At 33.5% G+C, this 24,093-nt stretch overlaps 1 protein-coding gene across 1 annotated transcript; it reads right to left on the bottom strand.

Moving 5' to 3' along the window:
- Window positions 1–2,242: 2,242 nt before the first annotated feature.
- On the bottom strand, window positions 2,243–23,443 carry prr5l (proline rich 5 like). Its single transcript, XM_051099768.1, is given in 10 exon segments — window positions 2,243–4,156; window positions 6,625–6,748; window positions 9,544–9,678; window positions 9,759–9,850; window positions 9,980–10,037; window positions 13,014–13,062; window positions 13,710–13,756; window positions 13,758–13,791; window positions 17,546–17,693; window positions 23,270–23,443. Coding segments are annotated over 9 exon segments (1,035 nt in total). The 5' UTR covers window positions 17,665–17,693; window positions 23,270–23,443; the 3' UTR covers window positions 2,243–3,779.
- Window positions 23,444–24,093: the final 650 nt, after the last annotated feature.

Below are 24,093 nucleotides of genomic sequence, written 5' to 3'. Positions count from 1 at the left end.
TTTAATCAAGTAAATGCAGCCTTGATGAGCATAAGAGACTTCTTTAAAGACTATTACAAGTCTTACTGACCCCAAACTTTTGAACGGTAGTGTATATAATATAATAACTAATGACATAGCATAGACTTCATGGCTAGTGTTTGCATATTTCATTCTGTAACCTACTTGTTCTACAGATCTGTGTACTAGTGTTAAATGCTACTGTTTTTGATAGTGCTGATAATGTTTTTGACAGATAATATAATTTTTTTTTTTTTTTGCATTTCTCTTACTGAATGTGTATCCTGTCAGCAATAACCTGTCCATGGGCTTTTCTGATTACTGTCAGTTTAAGTGCCAGCGATGCAGTGTTGCCAGATATTGCTATTAAAAACAACAACAACAAAAAATAAATTAATTAAAATAAACCAAATTAAAATGTAATTAAAAGAGAAGTCCACTTCCAGAACAAAAATGTACAGATAATGTACTCACCCATTGTCATCCAAGATGTTCATGTCTTTCTTTCTTCAGTCAATGAGAAATTATGTTTCTTGAGAAAAACATTTCAGGAATTTTCTCCTTATAGTGGACTTCAATGGTGCCCCCAAGTTTGAACTTCCAAAATGCAGTTTAAATGCAGCTTTAAAGGGCTAGATCCCAGCTGTGGAAGAACGGTCTTACCTAGCGAAACGATTGGTCATTTTTGAAACAAATTGACAATTTTTATACATTTTAACCTCAAATGCTTGTCTTGTCTGGTCTCTGCGATGCCCATGTGTAGTCTGTGTAATCTGGGTCAATACAGGGTATGTTGAAAAACTCCTGTCTCGATTTTCTTCTTCAGCGTCAAAATTGTCCTACATTGCTGTTTTACCATTTTTTTTGTAAAGGGCATTTGATCTTCTTTGCATGTTCACTTAGTAAACACAGGGTCGGTACTTCTGCAGCGACGTAGGATGATTTTGAAGTTGCGGAAGTTTGAAGTTGGGAGTTTTTCGACATATCCTATCTGTCTTGACCGTACTGAACCAGAAAAAAAAAACAGAGTCCACGCAGACTTAGACAAGATGAGCGTTTGAGGTTAAAAAGTATATAAATTGTCAATTTGTTTCGAAAATGACAGTTTCACTAGATAAGGCCCCCCTTCTTCGGCTGGGATCGTTCAGAGCCATTTGAAGCTGCATTTAAACTACATTTTGGAAGTTCAAACTTGGGGGCACCATTGAAATCCATTACATGGAGATAATTCCTGAATTTTTTTCCTCAAGAAACATAATTTCTTACTGACTGAAGAAAGAAAGACATGAACATCTTGGATGACAAGGGGGTGAGTAAATTATCAGTACATTGTAGTACTGGAAGTGAACTTCTCTTTTAAGATAAGATAAAGATATCACTGATCCTAAACTGCAACGTCTTAATTTAGCATCTTTCTAAAGTGTCTATTAAGTGAAAAAGACAAGTCCAAAGATGTGTATAATAGCTGGATCTGGCAACACAGAGGCTGCGCCTGTGCCCTCATTCACAACTCTCTCAAGCCTGGTTCACTCCGGCAGCGTCTTGCAACGATCATTTTCACACCACTGATGCTAAACATTCTTGCAAACTGTCTGAACTGAATTATACAAGCCACACAGACATTCATATGAGGAGTTTAACAGCAAATTAGTCATTCAGAGAATAAATTTTATTTTTGAACATGAAAAATTTTCCCAGGGTCCGACCCCAGGTCCTTACTACCTTTCTGGGCCTTGAACATGGCTGTTGCGTTTCTGTCTATGCAGGGTCACAAAGCTCACGGATTTCATCAAAAATATCTTAATTTGTGTTCTGTAAATGAGTAATTAAAGACAGAAACTGTCATAGATTGGCCACATTCATCCAAAAAGAGAGATATTATTATTATCATAGCTAGGCTGTTGTACTTATTGATTGAACTTCACACAGTTATTGATCTGAACAGAACCAACAAGTCTGAATTGACTTGAACTAAATAATGGCACTACTGTCTGAAATAAAGTGCTAAAAAATGGTAACTTGACTCAGAAAATAAATCTTTGGGGCTAAATCTTTAAAAAAATGTCAAAGTGTCAAATTTGATTAATGATTTTAAATAAATAAAATTAAAAGCTAACTGTCACAACTGATTCTTCAAATTAAGGGTACATCATTTTTAATGTTTTTTAAAGAAGCCTTTCTGTTCATCGAGGCTGTGTTTATTTTCTTAAAAATACAGAAAAAAACTGTAACATTGTGAAATATTATTGCAGTTTAAAATAATGATTTTCTTTTGTAATATAGTTTAAAATATAATTTATTCCTGTGGTCAAAGCTGAATTTTCAGCATCATTTCTCCATTCTTCAAAGTCACAGTCACTTTTTTTTTTAGGATTCTTTGATGAATAAAATGTTAAAAAGAACAGCATTTATTTAAAATAGACATTTTTAAATAATAATTAATTATAGTAGTACTCTGTTCTCAGCTTTTAACTCTAAAAACAGAAATGTAAGAAACAGAACTCATTTTTATTTAATGACTGTGAGCTGCAATCAAGCAAACCTTCCAGAAGATGGCATCAAAGACCAGAAAATTTCTTTCTTCTTACTTCCCATGTATTCGTGCCCTTCAGCTGCAGAATTTCCCTGTCTTCATAATAGGAAAGCCTTACTGAACTAATCACCTCAAAGAAGATTACACTCAACTTCCTTCCAGTAGCAGTCAGAAGAGGAACTTCCACAATGAGTCTGGTGGCTTCTACCAGACCTAATAGAACAATAAAAAAACCAATAGCTGATATTTACATAGATATATATTTTTTACAGCCTATTCTGTTTTGACCAAAAAGATTATTTTTGTATTGTGACATTTTCACTCTAAATTCCTCCAAACTCAAAAGTTTTAAAATACCCACATTCCAAATCCAACCAAGCTAAAATAATAAAATCAAATCCAAAATAAAGCAAACAAAACATTGTCTTCGACACATAACCATCTGCTCTTTCCTTCTCCGCGGTCAAAAGTCTTTGATAAAGCTCTTCGGCAGCTCGCATGCTGAAACAGCAATGTTGTTGTTGAAAACAGCATCTAAAGCTCCTTAACAGCTAATCTGCTGAAGGAACTCTAACTGTATGCCAAAGCCACAAAGAAATGCTCACATGAACGTCTGAAGACATCTACTCAAACCTTAGACGTACAGAACAAAAATGAAATGCCAAAATGATTTCAGAACCACTTTGTTAAATTTATTACTACAAAAATATACAACATTATTTTAGACACCGATTGAATGTGAGATTTTTTTTAAATATTAAAATTCCTTAAAATAAATCAAAATGTTCAACAAAAGACTAAAAATCTTGTTTTTCTTCATGTCAGCATGATTAGTTTCCACTACAAATAAATGAAACAGTGAGACTGCTTAAGAAACACATTAAGTGTAAAGAAATGTAGTTAGTTTGTGATCCCGTGCGTCTCAGTATCTGCTGTACCTTTGTAAACCGCTAGCTCACAAGCACATTTTCACATTGGTTCACCACCTCCATGAAAAAAAGTGTGACTTTTGGCGTGCTTTACAAGAAAGAGCTGAAGCGAAAGCTTCTTCGACCCACCTCCGCCCTCTGAGCTCTTAAAAGCAGGCTAAACTGACAGGCCAAACAGTATTTAGCACACAAAACAGCTCACATTTCCACAGCGGTAGAGTCCATATTGTATTAAGCGAACACGTTCTAGCTTGTCTCAGTTATGGTAACTTTATAAGATATCAGTGGGCGTTCTGTTAGCGTGAGAGAGAAGCTTCTTAACTAGTTATGCCACACTTTATCTCTGCAGTGCTTTGCCCACGGAGGATTTCCACGCCACCTGGCCGTGAGTCAAAAAAGGCTGGTTCGCTGCAGAAAGTCTTAGGTGTCCGTTTGCTCTCTGTCTTGGTCATCCTGGTTGCCCCGCCGACCTCTACTTTTTCTGAAGACATCCTGTTTTTCATAGACAGGAGCTGGATGTCCGAATGCACATTGGCGACTGTGTGGCGTCGGACACCACCGGTTCTTTCCAAATAGGCTTCGCCCTCGTGTTCGATTAGAGGTGCCAGGAAAGAGTCTTGGCCAAAATGTGTCACCATAATCTCAGGTTGACTAAGGTGTGAAGTGTTAACCAATCTCAGGCCTTCCGGACAATCTATGGGAGAAGCGATTATGACACTGGTTAGATTTAATCCTGACATGTACAAGTTAGACTAAGGTTAATGACTTATGAATATCTGTTTCACAAGGGTTTAATAAACATATTTTTAAGAAACGCTTATATTTATCTCTAAAAAAGTGGTCAATCAATAAAATATATTATTTTTCAATTATTTATAAAAAAGTAAAAAAAATGACATTTTCCAAGATACACAGTAGTTTTTTTTATAAAAATCTTGTTAATTCAGAAATATCAGAAGGTTTTTAGGGAGTTGCACCACATGACATTAAAGACATGAACTAACTTTGCATAGTCATAAAAAAGGATGAAATTATTTATTTTAATAGACTTACTGATCTTAATACTTTTTCAGCATTTTGGATACACCATATGACTTTTATGTTTTTAAATTAGTAATAATAGTATTTTTCAAGGTACAAAGACATTTTTACAAATATTATGAATTATAAAGTTTATGGGAAGTTGCCTTGTCAATAAAAGGTCAAATTATATGATATTTGAATAGATTTTTTGATTTATAGATTTACTGAAATGCTTTTTTCTGGCATTTTGGTGACACAATATGACTTTAATTATTCTTTTACTAGAATAAATCATTAATTTATATGTTTATGGGGTGTTGCACCACATGACATTTTACAATATTAACTAAATTTGCCATAAAATGGTCAAATTATCAGATGTTTTAATAGACTTACTATTCTTAATACTTTTCCTGCATTTTGGTTACATCATATGACGTTAATTTTTTTTTTTACCATATAACTTTTATATTTTATTATCAATAATAATGTATTTTTCACATTTTTCACATTTGTACAAACATTCAAAATTATAATGTGTTTGGGGAGTTGCACCACATGACAATTATAAACTAATTTTGCCTTGTAATTAAAAAGTCAAATTACCTGATATTTTAACAGATTTACTAATCTTCATGAATTAATTAACTTAAATAATCTGGTTACGCTACATGATTCAATTTTTTTTTTTTGCCATATGACATTTATTTTTTTTAAATGAGTAATAACAGTATATTTTTCAAAGTATAAAGACGTTTTTACAAATATTATGGATTATGAAGTTTATGGGGAGTTGCACTACATGTTTGACAACATGAACTAACTTTGCCTTGTCAGTAAAAGGTCAAATTGTATGATATTTGAATAGATTTACTGATTTTATTTTTTTCTGCATTTTGGTTACACAATATGGCTTCAATTATTTTTTTTACCATGACTTCACTTGGTTTTTTAAATGATTAATAATAATAGATTTTTGACATTTTTAGAAATATTATGAATTATAAAGTTTATGGAATGTTGCACCACGTGACATTTTACAATACTAACTAACTTAACTAAAATGGTCAACTTATTTGATCTTTTAAATGACCTAATGATCCTAAGACTTAAAATATTTTCTATATGTATATATATATATATGTTATTATATATCAGGTTGCAAATACAAATATTATGAAAATATCCAACACTTTAATAGACTTACTGATCCTAATACTTTTTTTGCATTTGGGTTACACCATATGATGTTAATTATCTTTTACCATATGGCTTTTTAAATTATTAATAATAATATATTTTTCACATTAATACAAATATTTTAAATTATAAAGTTTATGGGTAGTTGCACCACATGACATTTTACAACATGAACTAACTTTACCATAAAATGGTCAAATTATTTGATATTTTAAATGACTTAATGATCTTAAGACTTTAAAAAAAATGTTTATTTCTTTTTTAATAATTAATAATATTTATATATTTTTCAGGTTGCAAATACAAATATTATGAATTATTAATAAATATCAGAATTTGGGGGGGGAGTTGCACCACATGACATTCTGCATTATAAACTAAATTTGTCTTGTTATAAAAAGATCAAAATATCAGATTTTAAGAGAATTATTGCTCTTAACGCTTTTTTCTTCATGTTGGCTATACCATATGACTAATTTGGTGGACAAAAGTTGTTTTTAATAATGACTAATAGTAATATATTTTTCAGCTTGCAAATACACAAATATTATGAACTATTAATAAATATAATTGAATTGGGGAGGGTTGCACCGCATGACATCTTGCATCATAAACTAAATTTGTCTTGTTATAAAAAGATCAAAATATCTGATTTTAAGAAAATTATTGCTCCTAACACATTTTTCTTCATGTTGGTGACACCATATGATTTTAATTTGGGGAGAAACTTTTCTTTAAAATTACTAATAAGTAATAACGATTAACAATTAATAGTGAACATTATAAGTGGACCTCAGAGAACAGTACAAAATGAAAAACAGAGGCAATTCATGACCCCTTTAATGCATTGTTAAAACATTTCTGAATACATTAATTGACCTGGACAAAGAAAGAGCATTATGTCATTGACCCACAAAGAAAGAGCATAAAATGACTGACCACCTGAAGATGAATCGTCCGGGTTCATGTAGAGGTAGTTACTCAGGTAGGGAGATACAACCATGTCTACTAGCCTCTCAAGCTGGAAATACTCTTGTGTAGGTCCATTAGGCTCGTGAATGCCCTGCTCAAAACAAAAAAAAGAGAACATCATAAAAATAAGGATATAAAACAAAGAGCCAGCATTGAGTGCTGGTAGACGAATAGTTAAATATCTGGGTTCAATCCCAAGACAGCTGTCAAGTGGGAGTAAATGAGGAACGGGTGACGCATCAGTGTGCTTCATCACCATTATGCCCTTAAGCATGACACTGTATCCCTGCGGTACGCAGCCTTGTCTGGAACAAAGCTGACAAATTTCTTTTGTATGAAGGGGCCATATTTGAAAAACCAATGCGGGTCAAGGTGCTTGGTTTCATGGAGACTCTTCAAGTCCCATCTGAGATTACAGCAGCACAATGCAGATTTGTATATGTTCCCACACCAGCACTCAGGGAATGCTCTTCTAATGTACATTTATCTTCATGTCTCTGTTTCATATTCTCACCTGTGTGTCAACAACATTTTGCTTAACATTAACATTAATGTCTCATTTATGCTTTTGTTATATAAAGCAGTGCTATTTTAGTAGTATTTTTTTAATATCTTGAGTTGATATTTTATCTTTATTTACTCAGTTTTTATTTAAATATTTACTTTTAGTAATTGTATGTGCTTATCATTTGTAAAATATCTTCCCCTAAATATTTCTATTTAGCTTTATTTTTTATTTAATTTACAGTTTTAGTTAGTTTGTTACCTCAATCTTAGTTTTTTTAATGAGTTTTTTTATTTTTCATTTTCATTTATTTGATTTTTTGTCAGCTATATTTCATTTATTTAGTTTACCTTTTCATTATCAATTTTTATCTATTTAGATTTTATTTCAGCTTTCAGCTCTTTTTCAGCTCTGTTTATATTTCTATATTTCTATATTTTTATTATTCCAATAATTAATAATATTAATATATTTTTCAGGTTGCAAATACAAATATGATGAATTATTAATTAAATATCAGAATTTTGGGGGGAGTTGCACCACATGACATTTAACAACATGAACTAACTTTGTCTTGGTTTTTAACACTTTTTCATGTTGGTTACACCATATGACTTTAATTTGGTGGACAAAAGCGATATTAATAAATATCGATTATTTTTTATGGGGGGAGTTGCACCATGACATTTTGCCTTGTGAACTAACTTTTTGGCTTGTTATAAAAAGGCCAAAATATCTGATCTCAAGAGAATTATTGCTCTTAACATTTTTTTTTTCTTCATCTTGGTTATACCATATGACTAATTTGTAATTTGGTGGACAGAAGTTGTTTTTAATTATTAAAGAGTAGTATTAATATATTTTTCAGGTTGCAAATACATGAACATTATGAATTATCAATAAATATCACTGAATTGGGGGGCGGGGGGGTTGCACCACATGACCTTTTTCGATCATAAACTATATTTTATTTTAAATTTAAAAAATCAGATTTTATTTTTTTTTCTTTTTCTTTTTTCTTTTTTAATTTTCATCTTAAATATTTCATCTCTTTATTTCGTTTTCTATTTTATCTCAGCTTTACTTACAGCAAAAACTAGATTTAAAAAATAAATGATCATTAACTTACATATTTCATTTAAAGAACCAAACAAAGGGAACTAATGAGATGATTATACACAGGAGAACAGAATAACTAATTAGCTAAACGAGAACAGGAACCAAACCAAATAAGGAAAAACAGAAACTAAACAGGAACATAGATGTGACAATATCCATTTATATATAACTTTTATTATTTATAAATTAAATAATTTATCCCAGATTTTCAATTTTAAAATATATGAAATTTAAATATATGAAAATAATCATTAATTTTTTCTTACAGTTTTAGAGTTATTATAATCTAATGATTTTTATTTTATTTATTTTTATTTTATTTTATTTTTTACACAAATTAACTGTTTTTCAGTTACTGGATGAGTACACATTTTGTATAATTTTTGCTGTCAGTTACAAAAAAAGCCCATTACATTTATTATTACAGTTTTAGAATTATTATGATCTGAACACAGATATAAACATATATATGAATATAGCAAAAATTAGATTTTAAACAAAAAAATTCAAAATTATTTTTAGTAAAATAATTGTTCCTTCTTTTAGTTTTTATAAGTTTTTAATTTTTAAAATGAGTTTTATGAGTTTTTTTTAATATCAATTTTCATCTATTTATATTTTATTTCAAATTTATTTACAGGAAAAAAAAAACATTTAAAAACAGCAGATTTTAAATAACTTTTTTCTTTTTATTTTTTAAATGAGTTTTTTTCATCTATTAAATATTTTAATCTCTTTAATTGTTTCTATTTTATTTCAGCTTTATTTACAGAAAAAACTAGATTTTGAATAAATAAAAAACTTTTTACACAATCTTTACACAAGTTAACTTTTTCAGTGGCTGGATGTGTACACATTTTGTATAATTTTTGCTGTAAATTATATGTATGTATGTACATGTCTATATATCATTCCCACCACAACCAATATTTTTCCCTGAACATTTTTTTTCAAATGTTACTATATTTGGTTACCAAGTAGACAATATAACAATGTATAACAACCATGAGTGATGGGTGTGACATGAAATATGAGAGACTTATTGTGCTTATTGACTTATTTACTTTTTTTACTTTTTAACTTCGTTTTGAGCATTTAAGACACATAAAATGCTGGTTATAAATGCTGGTTATAAAACTATCAGGACCAAAACATTTCCAAAAATGTTATAAATGTCATTTCCAACACAAAATTACAGATTATTTAGGATGCGTCATAAAATCAGACGTTATTAGTGCACAAATGACCTAGTGAGAGCTCACCTGCAAGATCAACAGCATCTGTGTGATTGGAGGAGGATACGAGGAGCCCTGAAACATGTTCTCCACAGGAAGCTTCAACAGAACCATGTTCCTGAAGCCTAGCAGAGCCATTTGCCTCACAGTCAACTCCTGACCCTAAACCCAGCCAAAAAACACCAGTCGGTAACTCGATGCCAACCCTCTACTTTGAATCCTAGGTGAGATCATTTTAATACCTGCACAGGGTAGAAAATAGCTTGAAGAGTTGGCAGGATGTCTGTGAAAAACCTCACCCACATCTCAGATAGCGCTTGGAGATGATTTTCATCTAGGCATGAGAAATGAGACAAGAATGCAAGGAGCGACTGAATTACACACATCTGTATAAAACCTTATTAGAGCTCACGCAGGCCATGAAATGCACCAATAACACTTATAAAATGGGTTCGGCACTCACCGTTATGAAGCTGAATCTTCTCCAAAATATACGTCAGACCCTTATTCAGGAGCTGATCCTGGATAAAATGAGTCATGCAAGCACTTTAAGGATATTGCAGATTCAGTACAAGTTAAGCTCATTTGACAGCATTTGTGGCTTAATGTTGATTAGCACAAAAATGAATTTTCTCTTCTCCCTCTTTTTTCTCACAATGAAAGTGAACTTGTGAACATTTTTCCACAAATCATAAACCTCTAAAACGAATGCAAAACTAACTGAAGAAGATAGTAAGGACATTGTTAAAACAGTCCATGTGACATCAGTGGTTCAACAGTAATTTAATAAAGCTATGAGAATACTTTTTGTGCACAAAGAAAACAAAAATAAAACTTTATTCAACTGTGTTAGTATTCTCGTAGCTTCATAACATTACAGTTGAACCACTGATGTCACATGGACTATTTTATTAATGTCCTTACTACCTTTCTGTGCCTTAAATGTGTCAGTTGTGTTGCTGTCTATCCAGACTCAGAAAGCTCTCGGATTTCATCAAAATATCATTTGAGTTCTAAAGATGAACAAAGGTCTTGCGGGTTTAAAACGACATGAGGGTGAGTAATTAATGACAGAATTTTCATTTTTGGGTGAACTATCCCTTTAAACACCTTTACAGCTCAAAAGAACACATATTTTAACACAAGTATTAATATTAGTGCTTTTATAAAATTTTAAGCTTCACATTTCTGCTTTTTAACACTCCAAAAAGTTGCTTCCATTGAAAGTGCCTCACTGTGACCTTGATTGTTTTTTTTTTTTTGTTTGTTTGAAAGAAAGGAAGGAAGGGAGAAAGAAAGAAAAAGTAAAACTGAATATCAACATAATTCAACAAATGCTGTTTAAGCTTCATAGTTACCAGTCAAAGTTTTGGTAATGTTCGCTCAAAGCTATCATTGTACATTCTTCCAGTAACATTAATAGAATGTTATTCAAAATTCTCTAGTCTTAACTAACATTCTCAAAACTTTAGCACAAATACATTATTTATACATCATTCATGGAATGTTTTCTTTTCCTGAAATGTGTTAGTTGGATGTTCATCTAGCATTTTTTAAATTTAAATTCAACACTAACAATTCCATAATGTTTGCAAAATGACAAAATGGAATGTTCACTTAAAGGAGAAGTCCACTTCCAAAACAAAGATTTACATATAATGTACTCACCCCCTTGTCATCCAAAATGTTCATGTCTGTCAGTCATAAAGAAATTATGTTTTTTGAGGAAAACATTTCAGCATTTTTCTCCATATAGTGGACGTCTATGGTCCCCCGAGTTTGAACTTCCAAAATGCAGTTTAAATGCGGTTTCAAACGATCCCAAATGCGGTTGTAAACAATCCCAGCTAAGGAATAAGGGTCTTATCTAGCGAAATGATCGGTTATTTTCATAAAAATAATACAATTTATATACTTTTTAATGTCAAACGCTCGTCTTGTCTTACTCTGCCTGAACTCTGTTTTTGTTCCGGTTCATGACAGTTACGGTATGTCGAAAAACTCCCATCTCATGTTCTCCCTCAACTTCAAAATCGTCCTATATCGCTGTTTTACCTTTTTTGTTAAGGGTGTTTGATCTTCTTTGCAGGTTCACTTTGCAAAAACTGGGTCGGTACTTCTGCAGCGATGTAGGATGATTTTAAAATGATTTTTTAAGTTGAGGGAGAAAATACGATTGGCGTTTTTTGACATACCATAACTGTCTTGAGGCAGAATACACAGAGTTCAGGGAGAGAAAGGCAAAATGAGCGTTTGAGATTAAAAAGTATTTAAATTTCTTGGCTGGGATCAGTTATAACCGCATTTGGGATCGTTTGAAGCCGCATTTAAACTGCATTTTGGATGTTCAAACTCGGGGCACCATATCAGTCCATTATATGGAGAAAAATCCTGAAATGTTTTCCTCAAAAAACATAATTTTTTTACGAATGAAGAAAGAAAGACATGAACATCTTGGATGACAAGGGGGTGAGTACATAATCTGTCAGTTTTTGTTCTGGAAGTGGACTTCTCCTTTAACGTTTAACTCTTAGAATGTATTTTTGTTAGCCGGGTTTATTCTGAAATATTTAAAAGGAAGGTCTAATGCTATTTCATGCATTCTGAGTTACTTACACTGTTGAAGAGTTGGATTCTCATGCTAAATGTGGCCAAAGTTTCAAAAAACGATTTGGACATATGACAGAGTATGTGCCAAATACACTCCTTCCGGTTTTGTACAAGTTTCGGAAAACATGGCTCTTCACAACGTCATTAAGCGTGGAATTGATTGTATAGGCCAGGGATGCCCAAACTCAGTCCTGGAGGGACGGTGTCCTGCAGAGTTTAGCTCCAATTTGTCTCAACACACCTGCTGAGAAGTTTCTAGTATGCCTAGTAAGAGCTTGATTAGCCGGTTCAAGTGTGTCTAATTGGGGTTGGAGCTAAACTCTGCAGGACACTGGCCCTCCAGGACCAAGTTTGGGCACCCCTGGTATAGGCACTTCTCCCAGAAGAATGCACGTGCACACATCGACCAGAGCGAGCCCATCATTGTGCTTCGTTTGGCAGCGCTGCACAGGATGTGCTTGAGAAGAATGTCTCCAAATAGGTGTGTTTAGCTTCCCAAAGAACCCATTGTTACGTAAACAGTGGATGCAGTTTGTTTTTCCGCGGCAATGGGGTTTTGCAAGTGTGTTTGACTGTTCCTGTCATTTCGGTTTGACGCTGGATTTGCACATTATTTGTGCACTTTCCGAAAAATAAAAAGATGTTTTGGTATTTTATCTAATTAGCAGTCGGCGATTTATAAATCTGATAAAACTAAAGACTTTTTGGAGATATGAATGATGCAATACTACTCTATTGATACTCAAGAGTAACATGAGATTGGGTGTAAATGTGTGCGTCGTGCCTCCTTTTAGATTTTTAAATTCTCATTAGGATAATTTCATATTAAATTAAACTATTTTTTGAAATTCACTTCATTATGTCTTCAGGACTAAGAAATACATTACCTGAAAGTATTCAGTTATAAATGATCCCAGTTCAGTCCTCAAAAGCCACCTGATAAAACAGGTTAAATGCTCAGTTAGTCACACCCTCCCTCACAAACAAAAATGTTTACATTTCTCAAAGGGCTCATGAACTGAGAAATCAAAATTCCTTAAATCTTTTGACATATGAGAGGTCATTGTACTATAAAAACATCTTGTAAGTTTCAGAACTCAAAACTTCTTAGTCAGTCTAAAAACAGCTTATATTGAAGCCTGTCTGCCAAAAATGACAGCAATTGGGATGTGCCACTTTATGATGCGATAGTGCGGATAAGCACCGCCTCCGCAGAAGAAGATCAACGCCTGCCTGTTTTCATAGCAGTGGGCGTTTACTTCTGAGTCTACAATCTGCCATGCCTATTCAAGCAGAGCGCTCTGATGAGGGGGGGCCAAAACCAGAGAGAAAATAGCCAGTACAAAAAGGCAGTTCATGACCCCTTTAATTAAAAAAAGAAGTAAAACTCTTGCTTTCCTGTACAAAACTCACCCCTACAAAGCTAGGGTTTTGTGTGTGCTTGCCATTAGTTTGCTATGTGGTTTTTAATGTATTTTGGGTCACTGCCTACTGGCATGAGTCAAAAATTTGTAATCTTGACTTGAGATCAGTGTATAGGAAATGAATCGAGTACATGGCTGCAATTTGTATAACTTTCTTACCTTATGCTTTCATTCAGGGTGTAGAGCTCATTGGCCTGTAGCCCCCCCACCTTGGAAGACTTTAATAACAGCCGTTTGAACGCTGCAAAACAGAAAAGACTCAGTTTGGGGAGAAATCAGGAAACTAGACCTCGTTCGAGCGGCCTGACCGCTGATTTGCAAGCTAGGAAAATTCTATGCAAAACATCCCTTTATATGCATAAAGTCTTTGCAAAAACATGTCAGAATTTTGCAGTGTCACCTGTGTCAGGGAAATTCTGTTGTAATGTCTATAGTCAGCGCTTTTGTCTGCTTGCCAGCAAACTTTCGCTGCCCGCCGAGCAACCGACCGCTTCTGACTAACATCCTGCTCGACACTTCCTGAGAGAGGGGCAGCAGAGGTCCCATTTCCATAAGGAAGTGGTAAAGGCAAAAGCTGATGTCTGCTTCCTTCTCCAACGCCTTAAACGTGCATCTCTAGAGGGGTTTTCCCTTAAGACTAAAAATGGCATGCTAAGTGTGAAATCATATACATAAAGGGAGGTTCCACTTTTGAGTCAGAGTTACAGTGACCGTAAAGATCACCTTTTTTGACTGAAATGTCAAGTTCGGGGCTTTCTGAAAACAAATTTCAAAGCTAAAGACTTTTTAAATGCATTTTATCAATGTAAAGGGATACGAAGTTAGATTATTCATTTATTCAAAAACAAATACACAAATAAACAAAATACATTTGTTTCTACAATGATTTCTACAGCCAGATTTCTTTGTACGTGAGAATGTTTTTAATTTCTGAATTAAAACTCACTTTTTTGAATAAAGAAAAGACAAAAAATTAAGTTCTCATTAAAGTATAACATTTAAAAGAAAAATAGTTTGGCATAATAAGTTTTTATTATTATTAGAAATAAATATTTAAACAAAATGGCCACAGTATTTATTATTATTTTAGAAACTTTTGCCCAACAAATTAAAGTAAAAAAACAACAACCTTTTTTACCTTTTTATGATAAGGTTGCTGTAAAATGTCATATGGTGTGACTACCCAAAAGTGTTTAAAAATACATTTACCTTGAAACATTTTAAAAATAATGATTAAGATGTGTATATTTACATGTATTTAAAATATAATAAAAATAGGTCATCACTTTTTACTTCACTGGTCACTGGTTTCTTAACAAGAAGTAGATAAAGCACACTTTTCTTGAAATTTGTATAAAACCCATGTGAAACCAACATAAGTACAGAGTACATTTCTAATACATTTCTAAAAATAAGTTGTCAAATGTCATGTAGTGCGACTGGACAAAAATAGTAATATTTCCAAAATAATTATTCATGCTATTTGTTAGCATGAAAAACGTTTTGGAAAACTATAATGTGTACATTCACATGTATTAAAGGTGTAAGGAAAATACATTATTTACCTTTTACTTGATGGTTGTACCACATATTTCTAAAATAATTATTTATGCTATTTGTTAAAAAGAATTTACCTTGACATATTATATATATATAAAAAAAATTGAAAAATAATGATGTGTACCACAAATGGACCACAAATAAGGGTCAATTTTTTGAAATTGAGATTAATACATCATATGAAAGCTGAATAAATAAGCTTTCCATTGATGTATGGTTTGTTATGATAGGAAAATATTCATCGGAGATACAATTACTTGAATATCTGGAATCTGAGGGTGCAAAAAAATCTAAATATTGAGAAAATCGCCTTTAAAGTTGTCCAAATAAAGTTCTTAACAATGTATATTACTAATCAAAAACTAAGTTTTGATAGATTTACAGAAATATACAAAATATTTTCATGGAACATGATATTTACTTAATTTCCTAATGATTTTTGGCATAAAATAAAAATCAATAATTTTGACCCATAATAATGCGCACATTCACATGTATTCATGGTGTAAGGAAAACACGTTATTACCTTTTACTTGATGGTTATACCATATGACATTTTTAAATTTAAATGTTTTTTGAAAATAGTATAAAAGTTTTTCAAACTTTATAAAGTTGTCCAAATGAAGTTCTTAACAATGCATATTACTAATCAAAAATTAAGTTTTGATAGATTTACAGTAGGAAATATACAAAATATTTTCATGGAACATGATATTTACTTAATTTCCTAATGATTTTTGGCATAAAATAAAAATCAATAATTTTGACCCAGACAATGTATTTTTGGCTATTGCTACAAATATACCCCAGTGACTTATCACACATATGTTATTACTTTTTACTTGATGTTCACAACACATGACATTTTAAAAATCAAATCTAATCGTTTTCTTGAATATAGTATAAAAGTTTTTCAAACTCACATGAACTTGCCTTATGTTTTTTTTTATTGTTGCTGTTTTTTTTAAACAACAAGACAAGGTTATTTCAGCTTGTCAAATACAATTTTTTTTCTCAGTAATAGTATAGTTTTTCAAACATTTTTTAATGACAAATAAGTTTAGTTCAGGTTGTAAAATGTTACGTGGTGCCCAAAAACAGTAATATTTTTAAATTAATTGTTCATGTTATTTGTTAAAAAAATTTACCATGACAAATTATATTTAAAAATGTTTTGGAAAATAATAATGTGCACATTCACATGTATTCATGGTGTAAGGAAAATACGTTATTACCTTTTACTTGATGATATGACATTTTTAAATTTAAATGTTTCTTGAAAATGGTATAAAAGTTTTTCAAACTCACATGAACTTGCCAGGTTTTTTACGACAAGATAATTTTAGTTCAGGTCGTAAAATGTCATGTGGTGTGACGGCTCCAAAAATAGTAATATTTCTAAAATAATTATTCATTATATTCATAAAGTTGTCCAAATGAAGTTCTTAACAATGCATATTACTAATCAAAAATTACGTTTTGATAGATTTACAGTAGGAAATATACAAAATATTTTCATGGAACATGATATTTACTTAATTTCCTAATGATTTTTGGCATAAAATAAAAATCAATAATTTTGACCCAGACAATGTATTTTTGGCTATTGCTACAAATATACCCCAGCGACTTAAGACTGGGTTTGTGGTCCAGGGTCACATATGTTATTACTTTTTACTTGATGTTCACAACACATGACATTTTAAAAATCTAATCTAATTGTTTTCTTGAATATAGTATAAAAGTTTTTCAAACTCACATGAACTTGCCTTATGTTTTTTTATTGTTGCTGTTTTTTTTAAACAACAAGACAAGGTTATTTCAGGTTGTCAAATACAATTTTTTTTCTCAGTAATAGTATAGAAGTTTTTCAAATGTTTTTTAATGACAAATAAGTTTAGTTCAGGTTGTAAAATGTTATGTGGTGCCCAAAACCAGTAATATTTTTAAATTGTTAAATTGTTCATGTTATTTCTTAAAAAGAATCTACCTTGACAAATTTTATTTAAGAACTTTTTTGGAAAATAATGATGTGCACATTCACACATATTCAAGTTGTAAGTAAAATACGTGTAGGAAAAATCACCTTTTACTTGATGGTTACACCACATTACATTTTTAAACGTTTTTCTGGAAAATAGTATATAGTATGTTTTGCAAACTCACATGAACTTTTTATAAGCCGCTTAGCTAAGATTAGCTCAGTTCAGGATGTAAAGTGCCACGTGGTGCAACTCAAATGATAAATATAAAAATAAACTGACTATGGAAATGATATGTAAAAACGTTTTATGATTAAACAATGACGGATATGTCATCTTTGAATGAGCTTTTCTAGACCTTTTCTAGGGTCTATAAAAACCCCTCAAGTCTCATGGCAATTAACAAAACAATGCTTTTTCTCTACCTCATCCTTGGGAAAGGGAACCACCCACCTGTTCCAAACACTAGCGTTGGACAGCTGCAGAGCTGGCGAGCTGGCATGAAAGCGGGCGAGGTCGGACAGCACAGGCGAGCTCATAAAACGGGGTCTGGGCTTTCGGAATGACCCCATGGTCTGGTTGAGGTGAGGACAGGCACGTGCTAGAACAAATGTGAGAGAGAAACAGTCACGTTACAGGCAAAGCCTCCCACAAGGTACACCAAAAAGGTGACGCAAAGAATGCGCAAAACGACCGCAAAAGGCAGTTGTTTACATGGTTCAGCTGCGGTGACTCATTTATATATCGATGCCTGTGTCATAATGAAAGCCACACAGAACATCTATGATACAAACAAGTATACTTCCTTTGATGTGCAGCCTGACATGAGACTTCCTGGTGAACCAATACGGCTGCGCTGCGCTACGCTCACGCACAGAAGTATCTGATAATTTCAAAAAGGCAGTTAGGATGCAGTTAACCAGATGCCTGTATCAGATGCTGACACGTTCAAACAGCGCTCGTCTTGGTTTCCTATGCACCGATGCTTTCCAGAATTCTGACTCAAGCTGTCTTGCTCACAAGCTGCACCCTTGACGGCATCACAACTTGATCCCACACACATCTGATACCAACTGTAAACTTACATATTTATCCCATCTGCCTAATAATAGGTTCAGTCTGTTCCCACACTGACAAAAACACGGCAGCAACGACAACTATGTTGCCATGAGAGGGCAAACAATGCCTCCAATTATAGGCTGCCTTTGTAAAGCCTATGATGGGTTAAATTGGTATTTTATCCACCCAGAATGAAGTTGCCAATATCAGATGGCGCTCCAAATCTGTTTCGTTTGCTGCAAGAAAATGAGCTCATTCACAGTCTAACATTCATGAATGAAAATTTTATGCATCCATACTCACCATCTGCTAATTATGAGGCCAAAAACAAGTCAGACTCCCACTGCAGTTGATTCACTTCCATGAATTGAGCTTATGGGGCGCCTCTGGTCATAAATCACACTAAGTAAGACGTCACGTTTCTGCCCGGCTCCTTAAGCATAATCTCATTCTTTCTGTTCTGGCATATTAATTTATACACCAAGTGCTTTGGCGAATTAGGGCTTGGGTTGTCTGGTGAGATGGTTGACTGGTGAACTTCTAATAACAGACATGAGCAAGTACTCAGGCCAGTTAGGTAATGCAATTAAGGCTGCAGCATCTCAAAGCATGACCGGTCGAGAGTAAACAGCCTCATTTATCATCCGCGTTCAACTGCTGACCTGGCTTAAGTACATTAAGTGGACTCTCAAAGTCGACATCAACTTTTTGAAGGCCCGTTTACAGCGATAACAAGAACTGTAAGTATAAAGTTCACACCAACGCTATAACGACAAAAACAGAGGAACAGTATCACTGGTATCAGAATGTTTTTGTACAGCTGACGAACATTAAAAACATTAACAGCCAATCCATCTGGCTTCAAAGAGCTCCAGCTTTAAAGCATGTGCATGCCAAAATAGTTATCGTTCTTGATGTTAACAGGACTTTAAAGTCAACGCCAACTTGTTTTAAAGACTCGTTTACACCAATTATGACACCAATTAAGTCCAGACTCAACTTGATGATACATCACATGACATTTTTAAATTCGAATCTAATTTTTTTCTTGAATATAGTATAAAAGTTTTTCAAACTCACAAGAACTTGTTTTTTTTTAACCACAAGATTAGATTAGGTTCAGGTTGTAAAATGTCATGTGGTGCAACTGCCCAAAATAGTAATATTTAAAAAGTAATTATTCATGCTATTTGTTAAAAACAATCTAGCGTGACAAATTATATTTACATTTGTTTGGGAAAATTAATGATGTGAACACTCACATGTAATAAAGGTGTAAATATATTATTACCTTTTACTTGATGGTTACACCACATGACATGTTTAAAGTCAAATACAATTTTTTTCGTGAAAATAGTATAAAAGTTTTTCAGTCTCACATAAACTTGCCACATTTCTTACGACAAGATAAGTTTAGTTCAGGCTGTAAAATGTCATGTGGTGCGACTGCCCAAAAATAGCAATATTTAAAAAAAAAATATTCATGCTATTTGTTAAAAAGAATCTACCTTGACAAATTCTATGTAAAAACTTTTTGGAAAATAACGATGTGTACATTCACATGTATTCAAGGTGTAAATGTGTTATTACCTTTTAGTTGATGGTTACACCACATGACATTTTTAAAGTTTAATTTTTTTTTTTTTTTTAATATTTTTTTTTTTTGCATTTTTGCCGTTATAACAACAGGACAGTCAGAAGTGATAGGAAGCGAAGTGGGAGACAGAGATGGGGGCGGGATCCGGAGAGGTCCTTGAGTCGGGATTCGAACACGGGACACCCGGACCGCAACGGCAGGCTATTGTCCAAAAGGCTATTGGCACCGACTTTAATTTTAATTTAATTTTAATTTAAATTTAATTTAACTTTTAATTTTTCATTAATTTTTTTCTTGAAAATAGTATATAGTAAGTTTTTCCAAACATATGTTTTCACGAGCAGCTTAGCTAAGATCAGCTTATTTCAGGATGTAAAGTGTGTTACATGGTGTGACTCTCCAAAATCTGTAATAATATTTATGAATTAGTAATTCATGATACATGTAAAAATAAAATTGACTATGGAAAATATATTTAAAATGTTTTATGATTAACAGATTGGTCATCTTTAAATGAATGTTCACTTACAAAAAAACCACTGCTGTGTCTATAAAAACATGCCAATATAGTTGTGCACTTAAAAAACAAACATCAGCTTGTTTTAAAAAAACCGTTTACACCAATTATAACACAGAGTAAGTCCAGACTCAAGTGGCAGAACTCTACACTCATGTGGGTTGTCAGATTTAGGACACGAGGAATGACTAAATTGATGAGTTGGTTTATTGCATTTTAATATGCCTTTTTATATGGCAGCCGAGGCTTTTTAGGTTGGGTAGAATCTTCAATCTCCGATCTAGTCCGTTTGTTGGTATTCAACACACTGTGTTTTCAAAGAACTGGCAACCCGGCATGTCAAAATACGGTTGATTAAACTGGCTGTGGGTGGAATCAAACGGACCAAAACAAAAACTGACATTCTGACATGGAATCCACATTTCGAAGTAAAATAACTAGCTGTGATTGTTTTTCTTAGAAACAAGTATGTGAACTCAGCATGTTTCCTAAATATCTGCAAACATATTATGGTATTTCATGCTTCAGTACAGTCAGTTCTTGCCAATTCATTTACAGAAGTAATTCACCGAAAATGTTATCATATTTACTCACCACATGTCATTTCAGAACTGTCTGACTTTTACCGTGGATCATAAAAGAAGATATTCTGATGAGCATTTTTCTTTTTGCATATACACTTAAAGTATTTGGCATCCACAACAAAACTGGACCCCACTGACTTTCACTGTACAGACAATGAGACATTTCTCAAAAAATCTTTTGTGCTCCACAGAACGGCAAAAGGGTGAGTAAATGGTTTTAATTCTGTGAACTACCCAGTATTTCTGCATTACGTAAAATGCAAAAATGCTTTCCCTGAAGGCACCTATAAATCGATGCCAAAAACGTTCTCTAGATAGATAGCTCAAAATTTTAGAGGTGAAGCCAACGAAACATCCCAGTTATCTACTATGTCAGGGAATCATTTACAACTCAAGAATCCTATTAAAAAGTGAGCTTTTCTCTGTAGAAACATTCATTTATGACAGTAACATTACTGCATTCTATTCAGTAGTTAGAAAGTTCGAAATTAGTATTTCAAATGTGATTAACTTCTATACGTTTCATTTATCTTCTCTACAGATGCTGTGGAGTCTCTTCAGAACCTCCACGATCTACAAGTCGAACAGCTACTGAGTAAATGTTTCACTTACCAGCTTGCTCTTCACAGTCCTAAATAATAGTTATTTTAGCCACATTGTAATTTCCGCTATCGTTCTCACACATTTAAACGCTCAATGCAACTTCGACGAACGCTACCGTAACAACCCATAGGCTACTCTTAAAAATAAAACTTCAGCCCTCAAGCTCTGTTTGTCAACTAAGTATTCATCGGGTGAGAGAGAAAGCAAGATGCTCCGCTGTGAAGCGCCGCTATGGGCGGTCCGTGGGAGGAGTTTGCGGGAACTGTTTTACACATGCAACAAGTGTGCTGTAGTGAGTCTGAGTCATTTCCGCGAATCGGTTCTTTCGAACAGCTCGGTTAAAAAAATGACAGTGATTCTTTTCTTTCCCGTCAAATGACGTTATTGCGCCATCACGTGCAGCACATATTGCTATATCCCGTCAAACTTAAGCTCATAAACACGTCTTTTAGAAACAAAAAATGATTTCTATATAATCCATCTGGCCTACATTAAATGAAACAAAATTTGATTTATATTTTTGAAAATTAGTTAACTTTACCTGTTTTATCACATTGATAAAAGTGTTATACAGTCATATTTATAATAGTTCTACGTTTTATTTTAAAACATTACTTCTGTTAGGCTATTAAATTAATTTACTTTTTATCCTGTCAGGTAAATCTCAGCATTGCTTTTACTAGCTCACACAAAGTTGACAAATAGACGAGTCGGTTCAATAAATCCGTCTAGTTGTTGACTCGAGAATCGTTTAGAGGAGCTTTGTGAACTGATTCACTTAAAACATCCAACTCAAAGAAAGATTCGTTCACTATTCGGACTTGTGTATTCAACAACTGTGGTTTGATGTGCGGTTGGCACGTATCGCTGTCTGCAAGAAGTTGGACTGAAATTAACCATGTTCATATTTTGTGGTTTCCTTTAATCCCCAACCATCTTCACTGTGTATTTAAATTCAAACGACCAACCCAAGACGACACGTTGACCATGTAACTTTAGGTCATGCAAACTTTTTTTTCCCCTAAGATCGACTGCTGACCCGCATACTGAATTTAGAAATGTAATTAAAGATTTGACAATGACAACATGCTCATCTTGGTCAGTAGTGCAAAATGACTTTCTGGACAGGGTCCTCTAGAGTGCAGTATTGCACTGCTTGTGAGTTGCATTCAGCACATTACAATTTCTCAACACGTTGGAATGGTGGGATTTTGCCCCTCTTTTCTTTCTCTTTTTTTTCTGATTTACCATTTAAGCATTGATCTGATCTGCCTTCAAAGAAAAACATACAGTTAGCATACGCAGACAGTTTTTAAGTTATCATTTTTTAACAACAAATTGTCACTGAGGTGCTTAACCTTTATAAAATGTTCACTGCCAGACTCAGAAGGTCAAACCAAATAATATATGAGAGCTGTTTTATTTCACAATCATTTTATTCTGCAAAGCGGAAGTAATTTTCTGTGAATGTGCGAGAATTCCGTCTCATTAGCTGCCACTGATAAGAATAGCAAAGTAAACGACGTGTAAACTATGTGTAGTACAAACAAGTGTGTTTATAATTACTACAATACATTAATATAATATGACAGGTAACACTAGTTTGAAATATCAAGCGGTTTAACAAGCTGTTTTGTAAAGCTAAAAATAACTAGAAGCGAATGAACTAAATGTCCACATTATTATTATTATTTTTTTTTTAGAAATCCCTAGCAAAAAAACATCAAATGAATGCAATTAATAACAAAATATCACATCTAGCTCTATGCATTAACTTACTAGGCTTAGCAAAGCAAATAAGTGCAAAAAAAAATCACCTTGGTCAGGCAAGGGACAATAATTCTCTGAACCGGAGCAGGCAAATAAAGAAGCGAGAAGTAGTAGTTGTTCTCTGCGACCGGTGGTCCTCTCATTAGTTTTGGCAAGGCCTTCCCAACAGTGGCCGAGGCACAGGGGTACCGTTGACCTTGACGGCAGGAGTCCCGTGTTAAACACTAATGAGAGAGACGTTCCCAAGCTTGTCTACAGCTCTGGCCTGATCAAACAAAGGGGAAGTGGTCTAAAAATAAACTGAAGGCATTAATGAGTGATCTGCAGGTTGCGAAGGCGTTGCTCTTTGTTTGTTCTTCACCGAAGGTGTGGATTTGTACATGCTGTTGGGGCTTCTGGCTGAAATAATGAAGATTTGTCCATTTTGACCTGCTGTTTGGAACACTTACATCTGGAAATTGCTCTCCGTGGCTGATCCTCAACCTTTTCCCTTTCAAATTGAAATTCTTGACATGATCCCTTTGAGAAGGTAAGAATCTAGGAGATGTGCCAGCACAGATAAAAAAAAAAAACCCAGCTATGAGAATAAGACAATACGCTGCTCATGTTCCAAGCCCTCGGCGGGCAAGAAGAAAAAGTGGCAAATTCAAGCAACAATTAATTTGCACAATATAATCCACTTCTATTCCCTGCCAGCAGGATTTATGCCAACTCTGCACATGAGAGCCATGAGGCTCTCTCTGGGCAGGAACAATTTCATCAGCCCTCCATGATTGATGAGGAGAGCAATGAATCTCTGGAGCAACAAGGCAGAAACAGCCTTTCCCTCTCTCTCAGTCCCTGTCACCTCTGTTTCCCTGGCGATTTCCTG

The sequence above is a fragment of the Labeo rohita genome, chromosome 25 (assembly GCF_022985175.1).
Source record: "Labeo rohita strain BAU-BD-2019 chromosome 25, IGBB_LRoh.1.0, whole genome shotgun sequence".
NCBI lineage: Eukaryota > Metazoa > Chordata > Actinopteri > Cypriniformes > Cyprinidae > Labeo > Labeo rohita.
Note: the sequence above shows the minus strand (reverse complement) of the source record. Positions and strands in the feature narration are given on the sequence as shown.